The 21480-nt window shown below is 36.7% G+C and overlaps 5 protein-coding genes across 5 annotated transcripts; 2 read left to right on the top strand and 3 right to left on the bottom strand.

Annotated features, from left to right (window-relative positions):
- The first annotated feature begins 347 nt into the window (after positions 1 to 347).
- LOC135799535 (homeobox protein Meis3-like) lies at positions 348 to 10662 on the top strand. The gene is made up of 7 exons (XM_065312668.1): positions 348 to 840; positions 6543 to 6714; positions 6777 to 6948; positions 7003 to 7290; positions 7399 to 7815; positions 7885 to 8140; positions 8196 to 10662. Exons 2-7 carry the CDS (start codon positions 6578 to 6580, stop codon positions 8339 to 8341), a joined length of 1416 nt encoding a protein of 471 aa, XP_065168740.1. The 5' UTR covers positions 348 to 840; positions 6543 to 6577; the 3' UTR covers positions 8342 to 10662.
- A 109-nt stretch (positions 10663 to 10771) lies between these two features.
- On the bottom strand, positions 10772 to 11765 carry LOC135799758 (zinc finger protein 721-like). The gene is made up of 2 exons (XM_065312968.1): positions 11477 to 11765; positions 10772 to 11327 (listed from the first exon to the last, which is right to left on the bottom strand). The coding sequence occupies exons 1-2, from the start codon at positions 11637 to 11639 to the stop codon at positions 10975 to 10977; spliced, it is 516 nt and encodes a 171-aa protein (XP_065169040.1). The 5' UTR covers positions 11640 to 11765; the 3' UTR covers positions 10772 to 10974.
- Positions 11766 to 13453: 1688 nt separating this feature from the next.
- Positions 13454 to 15784, bottom strand: LOC135802744 (uncharacterized). Its single transcript, XM_065316372.1, has 3 exons — positions 15394 to 15784; positions 14493 to 15241; positions 13454 to 14403 (listed from the first exon to the last, which is right to left on the bottom strand). Exons 2-3 carry the CDS (start codon positions 15234 to 15236, stop codon positions 13753 to 13755), a joined length of 1395 nt encoding a protein of 464 aa, XP_065172444.1. The 5' UTR covers positions 15237 to 15241; positions 15394 to 15784; the 3' UTR covers positions 13454 to 13752.
- Positions 15785 to 15854: 70 nt separating this feature from the next.
- LOC135802952 (serine hydrolase-like protein) lies at positions 15855 to 18150 on the bottom strand. Its single transcript, XM_065316589.1, has 3 exons — positions 17784 to 18150; positions 17506 to 17701; positions 15855 to 16920 (listed from the first exon to the last, which is right to left on the bottom strand). Exons 2-3 carry the CDS (start codon positions 17552 to 17554, stop codon positions 16046 to 16048), a joined length of 924 nt encoding a protein of 307 aa, XP_065172661.1. The 5' UTR covers positions 17555 to 17701; positions 17784 to 18150; the 3' UTR covers positions 15855 to 16045.
- Positions 18151 to 18436: 286 nt separating this feature from the next.
- LOC135802644 (protein LSM12-like) lies at positions 18437 to 21433 on the top strand. Its single transcript, XM_065316256.1, has 4 exons — positions 18437 to 18860; positions 18989 to 19122; positions 19606 to 19845; positions 20799 to 21433. Exons 1-4 carry the CDS (start codon positions 18611 to 18613, stop codon positions 20889 to 20891), a joined length of 717 nt encoding a protein of 238 aa, XP_065172328.1. The 5' UTR covers positions 18437 to 18610; the 3' UTR covers positions 20892 to 21433.
- Positions 21434 to 21480: the final 47 nt, after the last annotated feature.

The following is a 21480-nucleotide window of genomic DNA, read 5'->3' as shown; positions in this document are numbered from 1 at the left end:
GCAGGAATGCGAGCTGCTGTCGTCATGTGTGGTAGGCCGTGTCTGCGCATGACATTTAGACAACTTCCATCAGAAAAACGTAAATTTCCGATTAAAAACATTAAAAACCTCTATAAAACTCCATAAATATTGAAATAATATTAATTTAAGATTGTTATTTAACCATAGTTTTCGTATTTCCCGCTTTATTATCCCCGTAGTCAACGGATGCGAGTGCGGAGTGGATTTGGGCGTGTTTTCTCTGTTAATACCCCACTACTACGTCCTGCGACATAGATATAGTGTTTATAATGTAGTAGAAGAAGACAGCAATAGTGTAAGTTGGTGGTGGCTTGAAGACGAAAGGCGTAGCCATTTTGATTTTGACGAATATTGACATACGTCGTCGGAGTCTAGACAGAAAGTCATTTGTTACGGCAAAAGTGACATGTAAACATTTGCCGAAATTCGGTTTGCTGTGCTGTGCGCGTCCCGGGGCACGAAAACCGACCGCCGAAGTCATTCCTCACCGTCGAAAACCCATAACAATACCGCCGCGATAAAGTCACATGTCCACCATTTACAATAATTTATTTAAAACAAACTAAATACAATAATAATAATAATCTCTTATCCCACAGATTAAAAGAATAAAATTAAACCGAAAACAACGAGTGTCGCACGAGTGTAAGATTCGTTTTTGTTTACAAGTTGTCAGACAAATCAAAAGGACGCTGTGATAAATCGCCTGCAAATCGCAGAGAGAAGAAGAAAAAAAACGCGAATTTTGTGCCTGTGGGACATGGCATCACATGAGGGGATTATCAACGGACGACTGGGATACTGCATTCCACAGGAAATGTGAGTACTTATCACATAAAACATTAATTTAAATTTAATTGTTTCAGTTGTATAATACTAATATGTTAATTAAGTTGCCTATCTTCGAAAAAATCTTATTTTTAAATTTGATTTTTTTGTACAAATATATTGTGCTGGAGCGTGTGCTGGGACTTGAAGGGCATATCAATTTACGCTGATTAGAACACGACTGCTAAGTGCCTGCAGGCACAAAGTGTGCTTGTGTGGTTTGTGCCCAGCAGTTGTGTGAATGCAAACACATTTTTCGTATTTTTCATTCTCCAGCACGTTTTTTACACTTTTAAAACGCACCCAGGTACCAATTGTGTTTATTTCTGCTTTTTACAAGTGTTAAACACGAATGTAAACTTGAAACGCGCTTTGTTGATGTGGAATCGATGAAATTTACTAAACAATTTGTTTCGCTGCATACAAAATGATTATTATGATGATTGTTGTTAAAACATGTGTTGGAATGTGCATTCTAATCAAACGCGTGCACTGGCGGGATGAACCTGCCTCAACGGAATAAAAAGTGCGTGAAAAAGACGCGATTTATTGCCCTCATTTGTCTCGCGCGCGGCGCGGGCCGCCCGAAAGCACCGGCGGCCGTAAAACACTTCAACAGTTCAACACTTGCCACTGTTTTATGTCACGGGCTTTGGCTTTATTTTTCTGCGAGTGTGAGTTTATCACTTTTAAAGTGGACATGGTTTTTTGGGATCATTTGAGTAAATTAGTAGTTTTTTGATGTTTTATTGTTGTTTTGACGTGGGAAGTTGTATTTTTATGCATTTGGGGGTGGAATGTTTCAGGGGGAGTGTTAAAAAGTGTGTTTTTGAGGGGCTTGTTTGTTGTAGTGTGCAAAAATTCACTGTTAAGGTGATATTTTGGTTAATAATGTAGATATTGGTCATATTTTAACTTAATTGAAGGTAAAATTAGGGTGTTTATGTAAATATTCAGATTCTTTAGGATTTTTATTGATATTTGGATGTTTAAAGTTCAATTTTATGCATTTTTATGTAAAATATCTTAAGTTACGTGCGTATAAGTTTTTTTTGAAGTGTTTTTTGTGTTTTTTTCGAGGTGTCAACTTGTTTTTAACATTTTTTATTGTTTGGAGGTTATATTGAGGTTATCTAGACAAATATTGAGGTTATTTGCGGTTTTTATTGACATTTGGATGTTTAAAGTTCAATTTTTAAACATTTTTCCGTAAAATACATCAAATAACGTCTTGTTTGCATTTTTGTTCGTATTAGTTCATGGAAATACGTAATTTTTTACCTTTAAGGTGTTATTTATATGTGTAAAGTTCACTTTTTCACACTAGTGCTTAAAATGCTTATTTTAAGACTGATATTGTTGTTAAAACATCAAATAACACGTTTAGACATGAAATAAACTTAAAATTAACTTTACTTCGACATAACCGGCAGTAAAATTAAGTTTTTATGGATATTTAATGACTATTTGATTGTTTCTTTTATGAACAACTTAAAAATCAAACTTTTCTTATTGAAAACTACCTGAAAACTTGTTTTTTGAACGAATTTGATTTGATTTTCTTTATTTTTTCTGCGATAATAAAACTTCAAATTTAAAGTTTTTAGTTTTAGTGTAATATTTGTGCTTGCAATGAATGAAGACAATAAATAATAAATTTATTGTCGCATTTCCATGCGCGTGCGCTTGTTTTCGTCGATTTGTTTGCGGGCGCTGCTTGCGGCCACGTTCCATATTTATTCCGGCTTGTGTTTGTTCTTATTTATATGAAGTATGAGCGGGGTGTATGCATCCACCTAGCGCCCGCCGTACATATTGTTACGTAAAATGATGGCAATTCCCATTCAGGCGACGTACGCTCCTCTCGCGTACAGGATGTGCACCCCTCTCGGCGCGCGTAATCTACCCGACTGCACGAGCATGCAGGAAAGTTTCACCAAGAGGAGAAAAAAATAAAGTTGAAATTTTTAAGGGTGGCTCAGGATCAGCAGCGGGATCTGGCTTTCTGAGGCTGAGGCACATATGTGAAACGAGGCGAAACAAGAAAAAACACCGGAGTTTAAGTGGATTTTTGTTTGGGGATGAACGCCAAAGGACGCGCGCGGATCCAATCGATGAGATTGCAGGATAACGCGATAATAAGATAACACCCTTAAACATATACTAGGGCAAGACAAAGCACAGACCTGAACTAAGTTGATTAAATGTTTATTTTCTACTTTAGTCACGCTCGTGACTAAAGTAATTTTTTTTTGGTTTTTAATTTGGAAATGTAGAATAATTGTAATTTAAATTTTTTGCGCGTGTGACATTTATGAAAATGTTTACGACCGGTTTACATTTCGCATTCCACATCATTTCGCGGTTTGTGTGTGTTTATGAAAATCCTCTCGGCGGCGCGGCGGCGTGCCCCGCATGTTTTATATCGCGCTGCCGCCCCCACGTGCGACACCCGCGACGCGCCATTAAAATATGAATGAGCTGTGACGCCTGCGATATGCCTGCGACTCGAGACAGTTTACTGCGTCTAATTTGAATAAACAGGATACTATTGTCATGCCAACCGATAAACAACAAACATTATTTTCTTTTCTTTTAAATTTTTGGATAAAAATAAAATTTTAAGGTTTTTAAGGAAGCAAAGTGAGGTAAGGGCTTGTAAGGGGTGAAAATTGTTATATTGAATGATAAAAATTAAAGGAAAAAGGATTATTAACTGAAAACGTGTAAAAAAACATCAAAATTTTGTCTAATTTTCTCAAATTTTGAGGTTAAAAGCAACAATTTTAGTTAAAACTTTGTAAAAATTCCAAAAAAATTCCGTTATACACGTAGAAAGAGCAGAAAACTAAAAATTTCCTTAATTTTATCGAATTCCATTGATTTTTACACAATTTCCAATAATTTTTTGTAAAAAAACAACATAAAACTCTTCCCCAGCTTCCACATAACCTCAAAACCCCAAAAACCTTCCAAATTCTCGTAATTTTTCTTTAAACTCTTCTAATTCGTGTGTAAATGTTTATCATTTCATTGTACAACACCTCCGAAATGATCTAAATGCAAATAATTCCAATTGTTTGCAAACACCTCGGCGTTTTCTGCGCGCCGCCGCCGCGCGGGACATTTTAATTTGTTCGCCGGTTGTTGCTCGCCCGAATGCGCCGTTTTAGCATAATATAAAACAATAACGCTGCCTCAAAAGATGGCGAGAGGGCGATTAAACACGCGCGCCAACAAACAAGGCGCATGTTTGCCGCCCCCGCAAATTAAACACGGATATAAATCCTCAAGGAGAGGACCAAACCAAAAACAATTCAGTAAATAATTTTAGTTATTTTTACGTAAAAAGTTTAAAAATATATGAAAGATATATTACGGGGTTGATGGGGGTAAATATTATTATCCCGCAACAGATGCGGCAATAAACAAGTGTCGCGCAGTCTCATAAAGCGACTTTTTGTCATCTTTGCGGTCGTTGCTTGAATTTATGACATGATTCTTTTCCTCCCTATACACTAGCATCCCCTAAGCGCACGCGAAGATTCCCCCTTTGCGTGTTTACTGTTTTAATAAGCGGCGATAACAATAAAAAGAACACGAATGTGACTGTTGAAGAAGAAGAAGAACAGCGAGTAAAAAGCCATCAGAAACCAAACAACCCCCAAGTATACGTAACGTAAGAATATAAAACAACGCGGCGCATAAGTTTAAATTAATTTATGAATAAGCATGAATAAAACACAAGTGATGCGATGCTGCTGTTGGAGGAGTAGAAGAGTAGAAAGAGTAAAAAGTAAAGAAATGTACAATTTGAATTTGTGAGCGCGCACAGGGAGTGGAGCGTGTTTTTACTTCGGGGATAACATAAGGTTTTTGCTTAGTTAGGCAAAAGGGATGAAGTGGATGTAGGGGTAAGGGTAGATTTCCGTTTAATGGCCGGTTGTCCTGCTAGTTGGACCATTCCAGCGCCTTGTTTTTCCAATTTTCTTGCTTCTTCCCTTCTGGCTTTTAATTCTTAAAATTTAATTTAACTAATTTCATTCGGGATGGCGCAGGAACTCACTCCAATCATTGTTTTAATCAAATCGGTGGAAGTTTTTTGAAGGTTTTAACTGCAACCACATTAGGAAAATGTATAAATTTTAGTAGTGTTAAAAAACGTGTTTTAAACACGCAATTTTTGATATTTTGCTCCTGAAATGTACAAAAATCCAAACCAAAATTAAAGAAAACATTTTTTGTTGTACGAGTCAATATTTTAAATGATTTAATTGTAATTACCGCAAAATTAGTGAAATTTGACTCAGAATTTAATGATATTTTAGTGTTTTTCTTCTCCTACTTAAGTCAGTGGCTTAAAATACGTTTTTTGTTGTTTTTTACAAGTTTCTACCAGAAATTTTGCGTTTTTATGCAAAAATTAGTTAAATTATACTAAATTAACTCAACTTTTCCTGTTTTTTTCCTCTTCCTGCTCATATTACAGAAGACATACTAAAGCAGGAAGATAAGTAAAGAGCTTAAGTAGTGTTCTATATGATTTTAAGCTGATATCTCTTCACGTATTGACATATTTTCATATTTTCTCTAGAAAAATATTTTTTCCCCCGGATTTCATGCATTTGTTCGTGATTTTGTTTGCTCCTGTTGTGCGTTGCGGTTATCCACTGGCAAAATATAGCGGAAAGAAGCGGAAAACACACGTTCGGCGAAACGACGCAAACTTAAAACGAACGCGCACAGCGCGCGCCAACATGCAAAATGCAAAAGAAAAAACTTTTTATTTTCCACCACGGCGAAGAAAAGTTATATATACGCGAAACTTTCAGCGCCCGCTTTCCTGCTTTCCGTCCTCTTACCAACACCACGACGCCTTACATACAGAAACAGCGTCCACTTTCCACTTCCTCTCTCGTTTTGCGCCGCGCCGAAAAATTGGGAATAGAAAAACAGTCTACCTTTCAACACACACAAGAAGATTCGGGTTGTATTTATATACAGGGTGTTAGTGTAGAGGTTGAGAGTGTTTAGGGTGGGTTTTAGCGCGACATTTGGTATAGGGATGTTTGACGTTGTTGCACACCAACACGCGCGCAATAATTGCACTCGGGAATCGGCCCCACGGCGACACTTGCACGGAACGACCTTCTGCTCGCCGCCTTCGCCGCCCCCGCTCGCCTTTTCTTCATTTTCTTTTCCGTCTACACACACAAACACACATAGAAAGACTAAATCTACACTTACTGCTTGCTATTCCTCTTTTTTTCTTTTAATCATTTTGCATCTCACGGATATAACTTTAATTCATCGTAGGTGCGGAATATTTATTATCCTATGCAAATGATTCCTCAATATCTCCACGCCGTGAGTAGTATAATTCGTGTAACTACCGCCCGGAAAGAAGCGAATTAGTTCATTCCGGGGGTGGCTGCCGGTGTGTTTTATGCGTTTCCTCTCCAAGGCGGGGAGGGTGAAACAATTCGGACGGACCGAAGATGAAAACTAAGGCAGCGGCGAAGTTAAATTGAAGCCTGCTGCGGAAAGCCGAAGCGATAAAAAACAGCTGGCTCAGCGTGCTGTGTTTCAAACTCTCCAGCATGGCTTGCCGAACACGCATATTTCTTTTTGAACGCAGGACTTGTCTGGATTAATAAAAATTAATCAAAAAACGTTTTTTTTTTTTGTTGCAGTTAACTCGGCGTAGTGGATATTTTCCGGTCTCGACATGTTGAGTGTAGCGACGGGGGGCGACACCTCGGTGCCCCAGCAGCAGCTCGCCGCCGGCGTGTATCCTGCGACGGGACCCGCTGCCCCCGATAACGATCAAGCGCAATTCGAGGCTGATAAACGTGCCGTCTACAAGTAATATCATAAAATATCTCTGAAAATAATTTATTATTAATATTATTTGATTTTATACTTAGACATCCTTTATTTCCTCTGTTGGCGTTACTCTTTGAGCGTTGTGAGCTCGCGACGCAATCCAGTGATCCTCAATCTTCAGACGCGTTCAACATGGACATTCAGGCGTTCGTCCAGCATCAGGAACGCGATCGCAAACCTTTCCTCTCGAATGAGCCCGAAATTGACGGACTTGTAAGTTATTTTCTATAAAAAAATTTATATTTATTGATTAATGTTTATTTTTAGATGATTAAAGCTATCCAAGTGCTTCGAATACACCTCCTCGAATTAGAAAAAGTGCAGGAACTCTGCAAGGACTTTTGTAATCGTTACATCACGTGCCTCAAAGGCAAGATGCAGTCGGAGAATCTCCTGCGTTCGGACTACGCCGGCGGCGGTGTTGGTCTGGGCGGCGTGGGCGGCGGCGGCGGCCCGCTGGGCATGGAAAGCAACAACAATCTTCTATCGCATGGCAACTCCGACACCGGCTCGGAGAGCAACAGTCCCGTGCAGTACTCGATCAGTCCGCAAGCAGTACGTTAATTATCACACACACAAGACAAAAGATTTTATTTTCTTCCTTCTTCCTGCTCCTGGTTTTCGCCAACGCGCTTTATTATGATTTTATTTCTGCGTTTTTAGTCGACCACGCCGCAACAACAGCAGGCTGAGATGAACGCGTTCAATCTGCAAGCGTACCAGCAGCAGCAACAGGCCACGCATCAGGCGATACAGGCGCAGCAGGCAGCCGCCGCGGTTGCCGCCGCCGTCCAGCAACAACAACAACAACACCAACAGCAACAACAGTTACCATGCGATGGACTTGTTGTACATGGCAGTACTCCGCTGAGTCAAATCGGTGCGAATTTGGGTTGTTCTGTTCCGCCGAGTGAATCCTCCGGGCCGTTATCACCGGCACTCACGACCACACCCGGTGGGTCCGGTGATGAATGCGATAGTGATTTTGCGTCACGTTCCACTTATCGGAAGCAGAAACGTGGTGTGCTGCCCAAACAAGCTACCAGCGTCATGCGTTCGTGGTTATTTCAACATCTAGTCGTAAGTAATCCTTGTAAAAATGATTTTGTTTAATATACAGTGAATAATTTACTGGGGGCGGACTTTCAGCATCCGTATCCCACCGAGGATGAGAAGCGACACATCGCTGCGCAGACGAATCTGACTCTGTTGCAAGTCAACAATTGGTTTATTAATGCACGTAGGAGGATTCTCCAGCCGATGTTGGATGCAAGCGCGCCTGCTACTGAACCATCGGGAGAAAATTCCCCTTCTGGGCATAAGAAGAAGAAAACCTCGGGACAGAATAATAACAGACGCTTTTGGCCGCAGGATTTCGCTAATATTCAACCACAAATTGATGGAGGTATTAATATAAATAATCTATTTTATGTTTTATGATATAAAATATTTATTTTTAGGATTGTTGTCCAGTTCAGATGACGAAGGTGATTCCTATAGTGACGACGGTGATGATCCGGGTTTGGTGATAGACGCACACGCGCAAATCGAGAACGGCCATAGCAACAATGATGGCGCTTTTAATCACAGTCCGGGTGATAAATAAGCATCACACACGGCGCGACAAGGGCTTTCCATTATATTTATAACGTTAGTTACTAGTGAGTTTTTACAACGCGCAACAATTGCAATTGAAACGAAAACGGGGGCATGATGATGATGATGATGATGAACACAGTTGTAATAACTAAACAAGGCTGATCTGTACATTGTATTATAAGTTTTCATTGATTAATTTTAAAGCTTTGAGAAAGTATACTGCGAAACGGACACAGATACGTACACAGATGTATACCAGAATAGTTGTGGTGCGGTATGTGACGAGAAAATAATACTTCAAATCGGGATTTCTTAATTACTCGAAAACTAATTGAGATAGAATGATGATTCTTTCACTAATCGATTCTGTATTAAATTCTGAATGGAACTGACGAAAGATTTTGTTCTTATCAGTATTTTATCAAAAGTTACAGACTAATTTGTGTTTGTTCTTATTTTTACTGCATAATTAACTTTAATTGTTTATAACTTTTTATGTGATACTCTGAATTGTTTAGTTTTTACCGAGTTTGATAGAGAATTTAATTCGTATTCTATTGTTGAAAGAATCATTAATTTATCTCAATTAGTTTTTGAATAAATTACGAAAAACTAATGTGAAACACTTGCGTCGCATAGATGCGCCACGATTATAAATACAAAAATGCCATAAAGATCAAAATTAACCTTTTGATTAGATAAACAAAACAAAAGCAACATGTATACGTAATATATACCTCAGATATAAAGCACGTTTTCGACAACGTTAACATTAAAAACTAATTAATTACTTATGTAAAACTAGAGATGAAATTCTAAGCGCTTACCTAAAAAAAAACGATGTATACGCGATGAAAAGCAAGACGTAAAAGATGAACAGTGAAAGGAAATTCAGTATTACCTGTTTTACACCTTAATTATTTATAATCTATCTCTCTCTCTGTATACCAGTATTGTTGAATGATGAATGTCATTCAAAGTATGAAAAATTTTAAGAATTAACGTTATAGTACACTAAGGGCTAAAAAAACGAAATGTATACTAAACGAAGGAACCCATATACGTAATTTACAATAACTAAGTAACTAATTACAAACTAAGTGTATATTGTATCATAATTATCATGTAATTTAGTCGTGATACTTTTACGTGACGCATGATGATGAAAAACAGCGAGAATTTTAGTTTTTTGTTAATAACTCGAAAACTAATGAAGTTATTGTAATAATTTCTTCAATGTTGCTTTAAGAATTAAATTCTGGATATTATTATGTAAAAAATTCATTGATAACAATCTGTTATCAATAGTTATTGCATATTTTTTGTAAAATTAAGATTTCATCATAACTTTTTGTGTAATTTTACGATTGTGACGATTTTTGCGTGAGTTTATGCAGAATTTAATTCTTAATTGATGCGTGAAAGATTTTTCACGATAGCGTTGATAGTTTTCGAGTAATTGATAAATAACTAAAATTTTGTAGTAATTTTTACTCATGCGTCATGTACAGCGCTGCGATTAGAGTTATCTCATCAAATGAAATTACCAGAATGCTTTTTTGTCAAAATTATGTGCCATTTGTTAAGTTGTTGTGTTGAATATGTTTAGTTTCGAACCATACGATGCGTGGCTAGTGATGTCTAGTGTTTATGTTCACTTATTATCAGCAAACACACCGTTGAAAAACAAGCAACCGCTATTCCTATATTTATATTTAGATTCGTTAAGCCTAAACTAGACGTATCTCTTAAGTGATTTTTGCATTTAAGCCTACAACGTACGTTGCGGTAGCATGTAAGCGAGAAGAATCGATGTTACATAATTTTTTAGTTGCTATTGTCAGTCTGTGATACAATTATTGAGGAACGTAGTGTTTAATGTGTGCGAAGAAGGCAAGAAGCGCTAACCAGGATAATGTCTGTACTTCCGTCTAAGGATGCAGTGTATGTGTGTGCATGCGTGCGTGGCTGAATGATGGGTGTTTAGGAATAAAATTAAAGACAAAAATAAATACGATACCGCCCGTTAGCGCAAGCAGTTTTGTTCGTCTCGCTCGCCAGACAGACGAATTGTGTGTGTGCTGACACATGAAACACACGACGATATACGTAGGACTAGTGTCCTTAGTGTCTTCATTCATTCAGAATTGCCAATATTGTAAATTGAACGATGAATGGGTGTCAATTGATTTGATACTGATGCTGACACGAACAATTCGAAACATTCGACGAGAGATTAACAAATTTAAGATACGAATATATTGATTGCTTCTTGTGACTCTATGTATACGCTCCGAATATGAATGAATACTCTTTTTACTACAAAAATCACCAAAAGTGTTGTTTTTCTTCATTTTTCCTTAAAAAAAATCCGTTTTTTATCATTTAACAAGTGTAAAACATCATAAAATGGCTTAAAAAGTAAAAGAAAATTCGATAAAGCAAGTAATTATCAGTTTATTAGCAAAATAATGTATGTCCTAATGAAATTCCAATTGTAATTGTAATGATGAATTATTTACACGAAACATTGTAATAAGATGAGAAATTGCAATTTGCTGCATTCATACGCAAAGTCAACACATACAGACCCGAAATTAATGTAATGAATTAGTTTAAGTTAATATTTAAGGATGGAAATCACGTCTTGCGTCCACGCTTCGGTTTGTGCACTCGGGTATGCATTCGCAGGCCAACGGCGTTCGCACAAACGCGTCCGCATTCGGTGCATGTGAATTTTTCGTTCGGTTTGTGTTTCTCGCTGTTCTCGTCGTTGAAGTCGTCGCTTTCCAGTGAGTTGTCCTCATTGTCATCAATGATTTCATGATAGGTGGAGAGGTCTATCTGGAGAAACCTATTCACATTGTATTCCAATGGGATTTCTTTGAGCTCAGCTTTGGTTTTGTATTTTCGCCTGCACTTCTGCAGGCGTTTATGGTTGGTCAGCTCATGTTCTTCTTCATAGATCTCACCGCATTCATCACAGATAAAACCTACAATGATTAATTAGTTTAGTTATTGGTTTGTTGTGTCTGGAAAACAAATTTAGTGTGCTTTTTCTTTCAGGTAGTGTAAATGATTGGTTTGAAGGGGTTTAAATTGGTCTGGTTGGTGGTTAAATTGAGTAGAATTGAAGGCTTACCATCTTTTTTAACTTTAATATGGAAAGATGAGTCGTTTTTGTTGTAAACTAGGTCATACTCTTTGCTTTGAGTGGTCTTCACTGATACACTCTTTGCGTTATCTGAATCGTCATCGTTGGTGATGATGCTCTGCGATATTAGGTCCTCAAAATCAAGCTCCATGGATATTTGTTGGTATTTAAAGCCCGAAATTGTTGATTTAAAACAACATTAAAATGAAAATATGTTAGATGTTTATTGGTTATGTTGTTATTTTCCAATTTGATCATATAGATGTAGATCATATGTACGGTTTGTTTTCCTTTTAATTTTCAGTTTGTTAAGGAAATTAAAGTTTTATGCACTTTAAACAATATCTGTACTTGTTTTATTGCAAATTATAAGTTACAATGTGTTTATTAATGTGTTAAATAAAGAAATATTGCGTTGCAAACCGTTTTTCATTCCACTTCCAAATATGAAACTCCTTGCACATAAATTATATTATATCTTCTTTACAGAAAAGACAATTTATTGTTTTTTATTGTCTAATTATAGTCAAAGAGTTGTTAAATAACTTACATGATCTCCAAAGTCTTTACACTTACAGGAAGTGCCCGAAAACCCGGTCAAAATGTGCATTTTTTACTGAACTTACTATGTCATGAGGAAGAAAACATCCCATATCTCTGGAAAATATAAAGCAATTTAAGTCATATTACTGTTATACGATAGACAAGAAGTTTATTCATAATATACCATTTTTCCCGATCCTTTAAAACCTACAAAAGTACCCTAAAATACATGTTAAAACTTGCTATTTGATACCACTTTTCAAATTTCGATCGAATATGACAGCTGCCAAAAGATTTTCGGCTGAACAACAGGGCCGAACTTGAAAAGTTAAAATTTTTTACCTCGAACAACAGGGTCACACTCAAAAGTTAAAATTTTTCCCTCGAAATCAAAATAAAACTTTGACAGCTTATAACTTCCAAACTAAAAGGGCTAGGAAAAAACGAATTTCAGATTCTTAATCCTTGAAGAGTTCTGTACAAGATAGACTATTAAAAACATCATGTTAGGATTCACTCAAAAATTGAAAAAGTGCAAAGAGGTACCTCTTTGCACTTTTCTCAGTTTTAAGCAAAACATAAATTCATGTTTTTAATAGCGTATCTTGTCGAGAATTTAACTAGGATTCAGAATCTGAAATTCGTTTTTTCCTAGCCCTTTTAGTTTGGAAGTTATAAGCTTTCAAAGTTTTATTTTGATTTCGAAAGATAAAATTTTAACTTTTGAGTGTGACCCTGTTGTTCGAGGGAAAAATTTTTAACTTTTGAAGTTCGACCCTGTTGTTCAGCCCAAAAATTTTTGACACTTGCGTTTTCAAACGAAAACTGAAACTTGGTGCAAATATTAACAATATTTAATGGGCATTTTAGGGCATTTTCCGAGGGTTTACAGCGATAAATGGATATGTGCGTTATAGAGCAACTCTTTAGCTATCATTTGACTACGGGAAACCATAAATTACTGTAGAAATTCGGGAGAAACAGCGAGTTTTAAGCGACATGTTTTAATAGATTGTTAAAAATGCTACTTTTAATTAGCATTTTAGGGCCCTTGTCGAGGGTTTAAAGGAATAAAAAGGTACTTGGGTAATAGAGAAACTCTTCAACTATGAGATGACGATAAGAAACCTTTAATTCCTCGATTAACACATGAGATACAAGGACTTTTAGACACCATGTTTCCAAATTTCTACAGCTGCTTTCTTTTAGACCACTTTTCAAGGGTTTAAAGGGTCGGGAAAGTACTCAAATGGATAAGGAACTCTTTAGCTATCGCATGACACTAAGAAAGTCTACGTTCGTTCATTATCATTGCTGTCTTGCAGCAAATTCTCATAACTGTTTTGCACTCTGCACGTTTTCTCTCAGTTCAAGTATAAACAGGATAATTATAGGAATACATGAATGAAATAAACTCCCAAATATCGAAAATCAGTATAATTTGTAGAAAATAGAATCACATCATATAAAAGGCAGCATGTGGTAAGGCCACGCACTGTCTAACAGCATTAAATGTACATACATGAAAGAAATGCCCTAACAAGTCAGTACACTAACAGCTGACAACAATTCAGCCGACATTCATTCGACAAGCACTGGAGTCCGTACACAATCGTACGCGTTAAAGTGATGTCAAAGCAGTAAAATATTACAAAAAACTGGAATGATCTTCTTGGAAGAATCAAAAATTTAAAAGAAATTAACTAACAATTAACATGCAATTATCTCAAAAGACGGCGCAGACGCTTCTTGCTCTCTGTAGTACCCGCCCCTTTGTATTTACTGAAATCTTTCTCCGGTGACTCCTCGAGAACATTCCGTCCGGGAGACTTACGGATTTGCACCACAGGCGTGTAAAGATTTGAATTCCTCGCTGCACGTTTGATGCTATGCTCATCAAACTGCAATGGCACGCGCTCCAACTGTCGCTTGTTGCTTCTTTGTCCGTTGTGGATGCGTAACGAAGGCGAAGAAGTGTCCGGGGTGTGACACAATGACGATTTCATAGCCACATCTTCATAGGACCAATAACAAGAATCTTTCGATGTGTTATTATTCGCGTAGAGGTGAGAATTGTCAGCGTTGCTTTGATTGCTCTGGTTACTGTATGATGATGATGATAGAAACGAAAACTGCGAGTGTGGCGGGCTGTCCATAAGCGTCCGACGCTTTTTATGCTTCGAGAGGTCCAAGGCGCTGCTGTTGCATTTATCGACGAAACCTTCCGGGCCATCGTGAGAGAACGAGTTGCATTTGAAGCAGCAGATGTATCCGCAGGTAAGGCACTGACCAATGTTGTATTCGACAATTTGTGGGTTCTCACACCGCTGACATTTTCGTAAACTTTGATTTTCACTCAAAGTTTGACCCAACTACACAAAAATAATCAAAATAATATTAATTACTCAATATTTATCCGTAAATAACAATTAAAAACTTATATAAAAGTAAAATTACTTACTTGAATGAATTTATCACAGGTAAAAACAGTCGAACTCTTATCCCTCTCGGATTTGTTCAGTAAAACATTCAATTTGTTGGGATTCTCTTTCATCGCCTTAATCTTCGCTGAGAATTCCATCGCTGAACGCTTTAACACTGGAAATTTATCCACAGCTTCGCGCCATGTGCGACTCACCCTTCGACAGTTATACAAATCTTTATCATTTAAAGCTCCGAATATCTGCTCGACCACCAGTTGTACATTGCGTTTCTTCATGAAGAAATTCACAGGATCATGTTTTGTGTGTGCAGCAAGCGGACTCCTGCCTGCTGACCCACCGTTGATGTTATGTAAGCCAAAAAGACGCTTCTTGGCCGGCGAACTACGCTCAATTTTCGGCGTGATGCCGCATTTTGCAACGGTGGGTTTTCTACCTGAGATAATCCCATTGCGCTCGGGTGATCCAAGCTTCAAACCGGTGTGTTTCAGTGGCGTTTTCTGCAGAGATTCCTGGTGGTTTTTGTAGAATTCAGCGGGTGATGTTGTCGCCGATGTGGACGGTGTTACATTCGGCGTGATTTTGAGATTCCACAAGTCAACACTTGCTAGAAGTGAGTCATTCAGTGTACTGGAATGGATTGGCATGATTGGTGATGGTCCTGAAGTCTGTAGGAGAGCATTTTTTGCCTTCACTTTGCCCAAATTGATTGGGGGAATGTTGGGAGTGGATTCAAGCATTTTATTTGCTTCTGAATCACTCATTATCACTAAAACATTACATAAAACGTTAGAATATCATAATACAAATAATTATTTAATAAATTTTCTTTACAAAACGTAAAAATAATAAATTTATCATTAGTTTTTTCTAAAATTCATCTGAAGGTTAGTATAGAAAAATGGCGGCCAAAAATCTTACATGTTTTACGAGATTCCTCAGAGATTCCAGGCTTTTCCGGGTCAAATACCTCGCCTTACCCTTCCGAGATTAACAACGATGTAATCTCACCTAATTTACACTCTCGGGTTGGGAGATATCCCGATGAAATTGGTGATAATTTAGACACGCACGTGAAATGACAGGTAATTTTGCATTTTTTTCTCTCGACGATATCGCTACGAAACTGTTTCGTTCGCCATCACGCGTCTCTCGCCTCGTCTGTGCTACAATACAACAAGCTTACACATGAATTACACGTGAAATGTGTGATTTTCGCGCGGAAAATCGGTAATTTTGAGGAAATGCGATACGCACAAGTCAGATAAACAACACAGAATGCGTGACAAATGCGTACGCGCGACCTGCAAAGCAGGTGGTGAAAGTTGACATACGATCGGGCATCATCGGCAAACATCGGAAATGTCAACCAAACAACTTGCTTCATAACATTTCAGCTTGTTTTATTGTTTATAACATGTTTAAAACAATAAAATAATGATTTATATGTATAAAAATACCCTCTGAAGCAATATGTTTATAATTAAAATAGATACATTTATGCTATACCCAAGTAAACTCTATAAAATTCATAAAAATACTGCAAAAACCTTCAAATTAAACTACTTACAAATCACAATTTGCTTTTTACTGCTTTTTTACTCTTTGTCTTAGTTTCCTCGATCAAAAACTTACAAATCAACGGCGCGACTCTTTCTGGATGATTATTATGCACATCATGATTACCCTCAACTTCTTTAACAGTAAAATTCTTCTGTTTTTGATACAATTTCAGCACAGGTTTGAAATAAACCGTCTGCAGATTGCTTTCTGAAGCTAAAATCACTAACACTGGACAATTGACAGGATTTTTCTTCAAAACATCAGTAATATATCGAAAATCAGTGAATAAACTAACAAAAAACTTCAGCCTTTGATCTGTGGCGAATTTTAGCTTGCCATCACTCGTCGGAATCATATTTCGTGCTAAAATCGCTTCCGCTGCAGGCTGACTGATCTCGCCGTATCTGCGTTGATTCATGAGTCTATCAAGCGCTTCCTCTCGAGTGTACTCCGGTGCTTTACGCTTTTGTAACTTCTCCATTGTGCTGTAGTACATTCGGTGGTATTCTTGCATTGCTGGCCGGAATTGTCCCGAAGTTATCGGATAAACAAAAAGTGTATCGAGCATTATCAACTTTGTGACTACTTCCGGGTAGATTATAGCAAAAAGAAGACCGATTTGTGCGCCCCAGGAATGGCCGAGTAGGATGTACTCGTTGCGTTGGAAGTAGTCGGTGACAGCTTTGTATGAGAGTAGATTATCGATGGAATGGATCATGGCGTATTGCGGCCAGTGGGATGAACGGCCGTGGCCGGGTAAATCCATTGCATAGTAGCAGAAATTCGTGGGAAGTTGTTGGAGAAGACGATCCATTGCTCCAGCGTTGTCTAGGAGGCCGTGGATTACCAGAACAGGAGTGTTTTTCTCATCGCCCCAGACTTTGACTGAAAAATATGAGAAAAATTAGAAATTTTCATGTTTTTGAAGGGTTTTTGTTGAATAATTTCAAAACTAAAGGTAATATTGTTATAATTTTGCTAAGGTTGGGTTCTGTGTTAAATTATACATCAACTAATTAAAGAAATTCAATAATTAAATTAATATTTTAAAAGTTATGAGTTAAAAACCTAAAATTTGAAGTAATTTTTCGCGTTTTTTGTTAATAACTTTTTATAAAACATTAAAATATATATGAATTCAATATCAATAGATGCAGAATTAAATTCTGAATCATTGCCAATCCGAATATTTAAACTAACTCAATTATTTTGGCAATAATTAAGAAATAACAAGAAAAAAACACGTTTTTTAGGTTAAAATGCTTAATAAAAGTTCATAAAAGCAAGTATTTTACTAAAAATCTAAAGAAATTGATGCAGAATTTAATGCTAAATAAACTATTAAAAGAATCAAGTCCCTAGCTTAATTAATTTTCGAGTAATTAATAAATTACTAACAAAAAACTTAAATTTTGACACATATTGAACAAGAAAACAAGTTTAAAACTAATAAATATTGTATAAACCAACCTGCAATATGTCCCCAGGGCACAGGCACCTTCACTTCCTTAATCTCCATTGTTTATAACTTAAACAATCACCGATTTCCGTAAAACAATTACACTTTTACTAAATTTCATTCACTTTGTGCGAGTTTTCTAAGTTTTTGTCCGCCACAGACGACAATTCCCTACAAAAACGTGTCGAACGACCCTTGGACCACCAACTAAAAAGTTATCAACGTGCAAGTCATTATTATTACACATTGAAATTGTTTAATTATCACATAAACATTAAAATTGACTAACCTCCAATTTACTTCCACAGCACAAAACGCACTTTGACACTGCGAATTCGCGTCTGGAACGTGAAATTATAAGGAAAAGCACGTAGTGAAAGGTGGGGAATGACCAATTGCACCTTTGGACGTTATATCACGGTGTATTTGTGATTATTTTCGATTTTTTTGTTGATGTTTAATCGAAAATACAATTTTTAAACTTTTACAGCTTATTTATTAAGTTATGAGGTATTTAGAGCTGTTGGAACGAATTATTTAGTGTAGACAGTTGCAATAAGTAAAGGAAGACGATTTACGGGTGTTTTTGATTGTTTAATTAGTTAATTATGTTTGTTTATTAATTTTTTATTTAATTTTATGTGAAAACACTCTGTATAAGTGATGACAGTTAATAAAATGTGAAAGTTACTAGAAAGTTACTAGATTTTATTATACGCCATGTTTTTTAGTGACTTTTGAAGTTTTAAAACTACTTTTACAGAAATTCTAAAGATAAATTTATGAGAAATTATGTTTTTATTTGTTTAATACGTCGTTTTTACTTGTTATGTACAAAATTTATGTAGTTTAGTAGCTGTTATTTTGAATTTTTGTACACTGGTCGAGTTAAAGTTTCGTGAAATTCCCCCAGATGTGCAAATGTCAAAAACGTCAAATGTGTTCGGTGCACGAGCGCGACGAGAGAAACACACGACCGAAACGACGACGAAGGCGACGAAGGACCGTGGCCCTTTCGTCTCGCAGGTCTCGCATTCCGTGAAATCCGTGCGCGACTTACGCGGCGACCGCGTCCCCAGCACCTGGTGCGAGCAGCGTGCGCGAATCGTCCGACGGATGCCCGTATGCGCCGCGCGCGCTGAGCCAGGAGCCCCCTTCGCGACCAGCGGCAGCGCATCGGCGGCGGCGGCAGTGGCAGTGTATGCTGATAGCGGGCGGCGCGCGCGACCACCACCGGCCCCACCGATGGCGGGCGTCTCCGACTGCTTCACGCTCGGCAGCACCGTGTGGTGCCGGACGTGCCACAACAAGGAGATTGAGGGCGAAGTGATGGCGTTCGACCTGCAAACCAAGATTTTGATACTGAGTATCCTTTCAAACAACAACCCCACAAACAAATTCAGTTTACCCTTGTTTAGAGCATCATTTTCATGTTATTTGTGTTTATATTGCATGTGCCAGGCTTGTTTTTGTTTTCCTTAATGTTGTTTGTAGAATGTGCCTCACCAAATGGGCCAAACAACCTGAATGATGTCAACTTCATCAATCTGGCACTGGTTAAGGAACTCCAGGTGAAGAAGGAAGTTACCACTGCTCCAGATGTGCCTGTTTCCCTAAATCTGCAAAGGGTAATCATCCACTACACATTTTAACAATTTTTACTCTTTTAACCAACAAAACTTGCTTTTATTTTACTTAATTTTATAGTTTTACATCTGAAACTATCATATTTTTATTTAAAACTTCTAAAAACTTCGTTAATTTGAAAGAAAATAACAATTTTTGACTTTAAATGAGAAAATTTGATAGAAATATTGATACACCCTGTATATAAAACTTTTATATCTATACAGAATTTAATTCTCTTCACTTTAATGAAGAGAACATCAAAATATTCCAAAATTTAACAAAGTTATAAGCAAAAAACTAATTAAAACACAAAATCACTGATATTTATTATAATTCTTATCACATCCTGTATATAAAATGTTTTATACATTGTAGAATTAATTTCTCAATTGACTGCTGAAAGAATTTTTCAAATATTTGATGTTTTGCTGTTTTTATGCTTTAAAATTGATTAATTTGATTGATTTTTTCTTGTTTTTTAGTTGAATACACGAATTCGTAACTCCGTGGAGGAAAAGAAGCGCCTGCTGACGAAGATGTCGTCGAACGTGACGCCGGAGGGGCAGCGCCTCTTCCGCGCCATCGCCAAGACCATCAAGGAGGTGCGATGGAACAACAACGACATTGTCGTCTTCGACAAGGTGACGATATCGCCGCCCTACCAGCTGGAGAACGTGCGCGGCCGCGCCGAGAGCCGAGAGTTTGAGTACATTACGAAAGTGGTGAGTCAGCACGGCGCCAAGCGGGCGAAGAAGTCGAGGAAGCGCACCTGAAATAAACTGCTTTTTCACTCACTTTTTGCATGGTTTTATTTATTTAGAGAGGATGTGTGGGTTGTATGAGTGTGAAAATGAGGGGAGAGGGTGAAGAATTTAGCGGGGCTTGTATTGGTGAAGAAATTGTTTGAATATATAAAGTTTAGCTTGAGTTATGAGGAAAAAATTAAGAAAAATGTAGTTGAGTTGGAAAATTTTTGATTTTTTTGTTTAGAAATTGGGTTGTTTTTGATACAAGCTGTATAAAATCGGTGTGGTTTTGTGTAGAATTTATCTGAGCATGTATTGGCGAAGGAATTGTTCAAATATTTCAATTACTCTAGAAATTATTAACAAAAAACTAACAAAAAGTATGAAAAACTGTCTAAAAATAGTGATTTTTGAGTTTAAGGGGTTGAAAATTAGGTAATTCGTGGTACAAGCTGTATAAAGTTGGTTTGGTTTTGTGTAGAATTTATCTGTGCATGTTTTGGTGAAAAAATTGTTTAAATATTTTTATTTTTCTATGAATTATTAACAAAAAACTGAAAATATGTCGAAAATGTAAAAAAAGTTATTTTTGACTTCAGAAGGTTATTAAAAGTAGAAATTTAGGTAGAATGTGGACAAAACTAGTTAATATTAGTACAGAATTTATCTGGGTTTAGATTAGTGAAGAAATAATTGAAATATTTTAATTTTTCAATGAATTATTAACAAAAAACCGAAAAATAACCGTCAAATATTCAATTTTTCGTTAATTTTTACGCTTTAAAAAATTAATTTTTAGCTAATTTCATTATACCATGATTAATATTGTTGTAGAATTTGTTTAGATTTAATTTTTACCGAATTTTTTAAATTATCTCAAATAGTTTCCTAGTTATAAACAAAAAACTAAAGAAAATGCTTTGTTTTAGGTCGAAAAACATGTAAAAGACACAGCGCTACAAAACCAATCTCTGAATCAACAGCAACAGTCACACCAGCAGCAAGTGAACAGTTTGCAATAGACAACATCAACTCCATCAACAACAACAACATAAACAAACCGTTACAAAGTTATCAGTTTAACTTTAACCAAAATTCAAAAAACAAATCTGTAGAGTTTCAAAGAATTTCAACGCATGTTGACGCTAAAACAACGCCACACACACATACACTACACAAAAATATTACATTTATTACAATTTGTTATCCTTTTGTTTTCTTTTTCTTGTTTTACTTCTTATACACACACACATACACAACACATACAAACATCTTATACAAATTGGCAATGACGTAAATTTTTCACTTTTCTGTACGAAATGAAGATTCCGGTCGATCTATGGACGTTTTTTGTTATTAAGTTTCTTTTGTTTTTTTATTATTTGAGAAGAAATTGAAGCGAATGGCCGGCGCCATTTTGTTTATGAAGTTTAGGGCAAATGGGACAACACTTAGTTTAATATGTCGACTACATGCAGTACAAGCGCGTTTGTGAACCGGCGCATGAACGAAAATTGAGGAAAATGTCTACAAAAAAATGGAAAAATAAATTTATAAATACAAATTCCTTTTGTATTTTTCATATCCCAATAAAATGACAGCTTAAACAGT

This window comes from Atheta coriaria, unplaced genomic scaffold (genome assembly GCF_025399875.1).
Source record: "Atheta coriaria isolate IRGN ID8LTWV9N9 unplaced genomic scaffold, Caltech_Dcor_3.1 hic_scaffold_2_pilon, whole genome shotgun sequence".
NCBI classification, from domain to species: domain Eukaryota; kingdom Metazoa; phylum Arthropoda; class Insecta; order Coleoptera; family Staphylinidae; genus Dalotia; species Dalotia coriaria.
The sequence above is the reverse complement of the archived record's forward strand: the minus strand, read 5'-3'. Positions and strand labels throughout refer to the sequence as shown.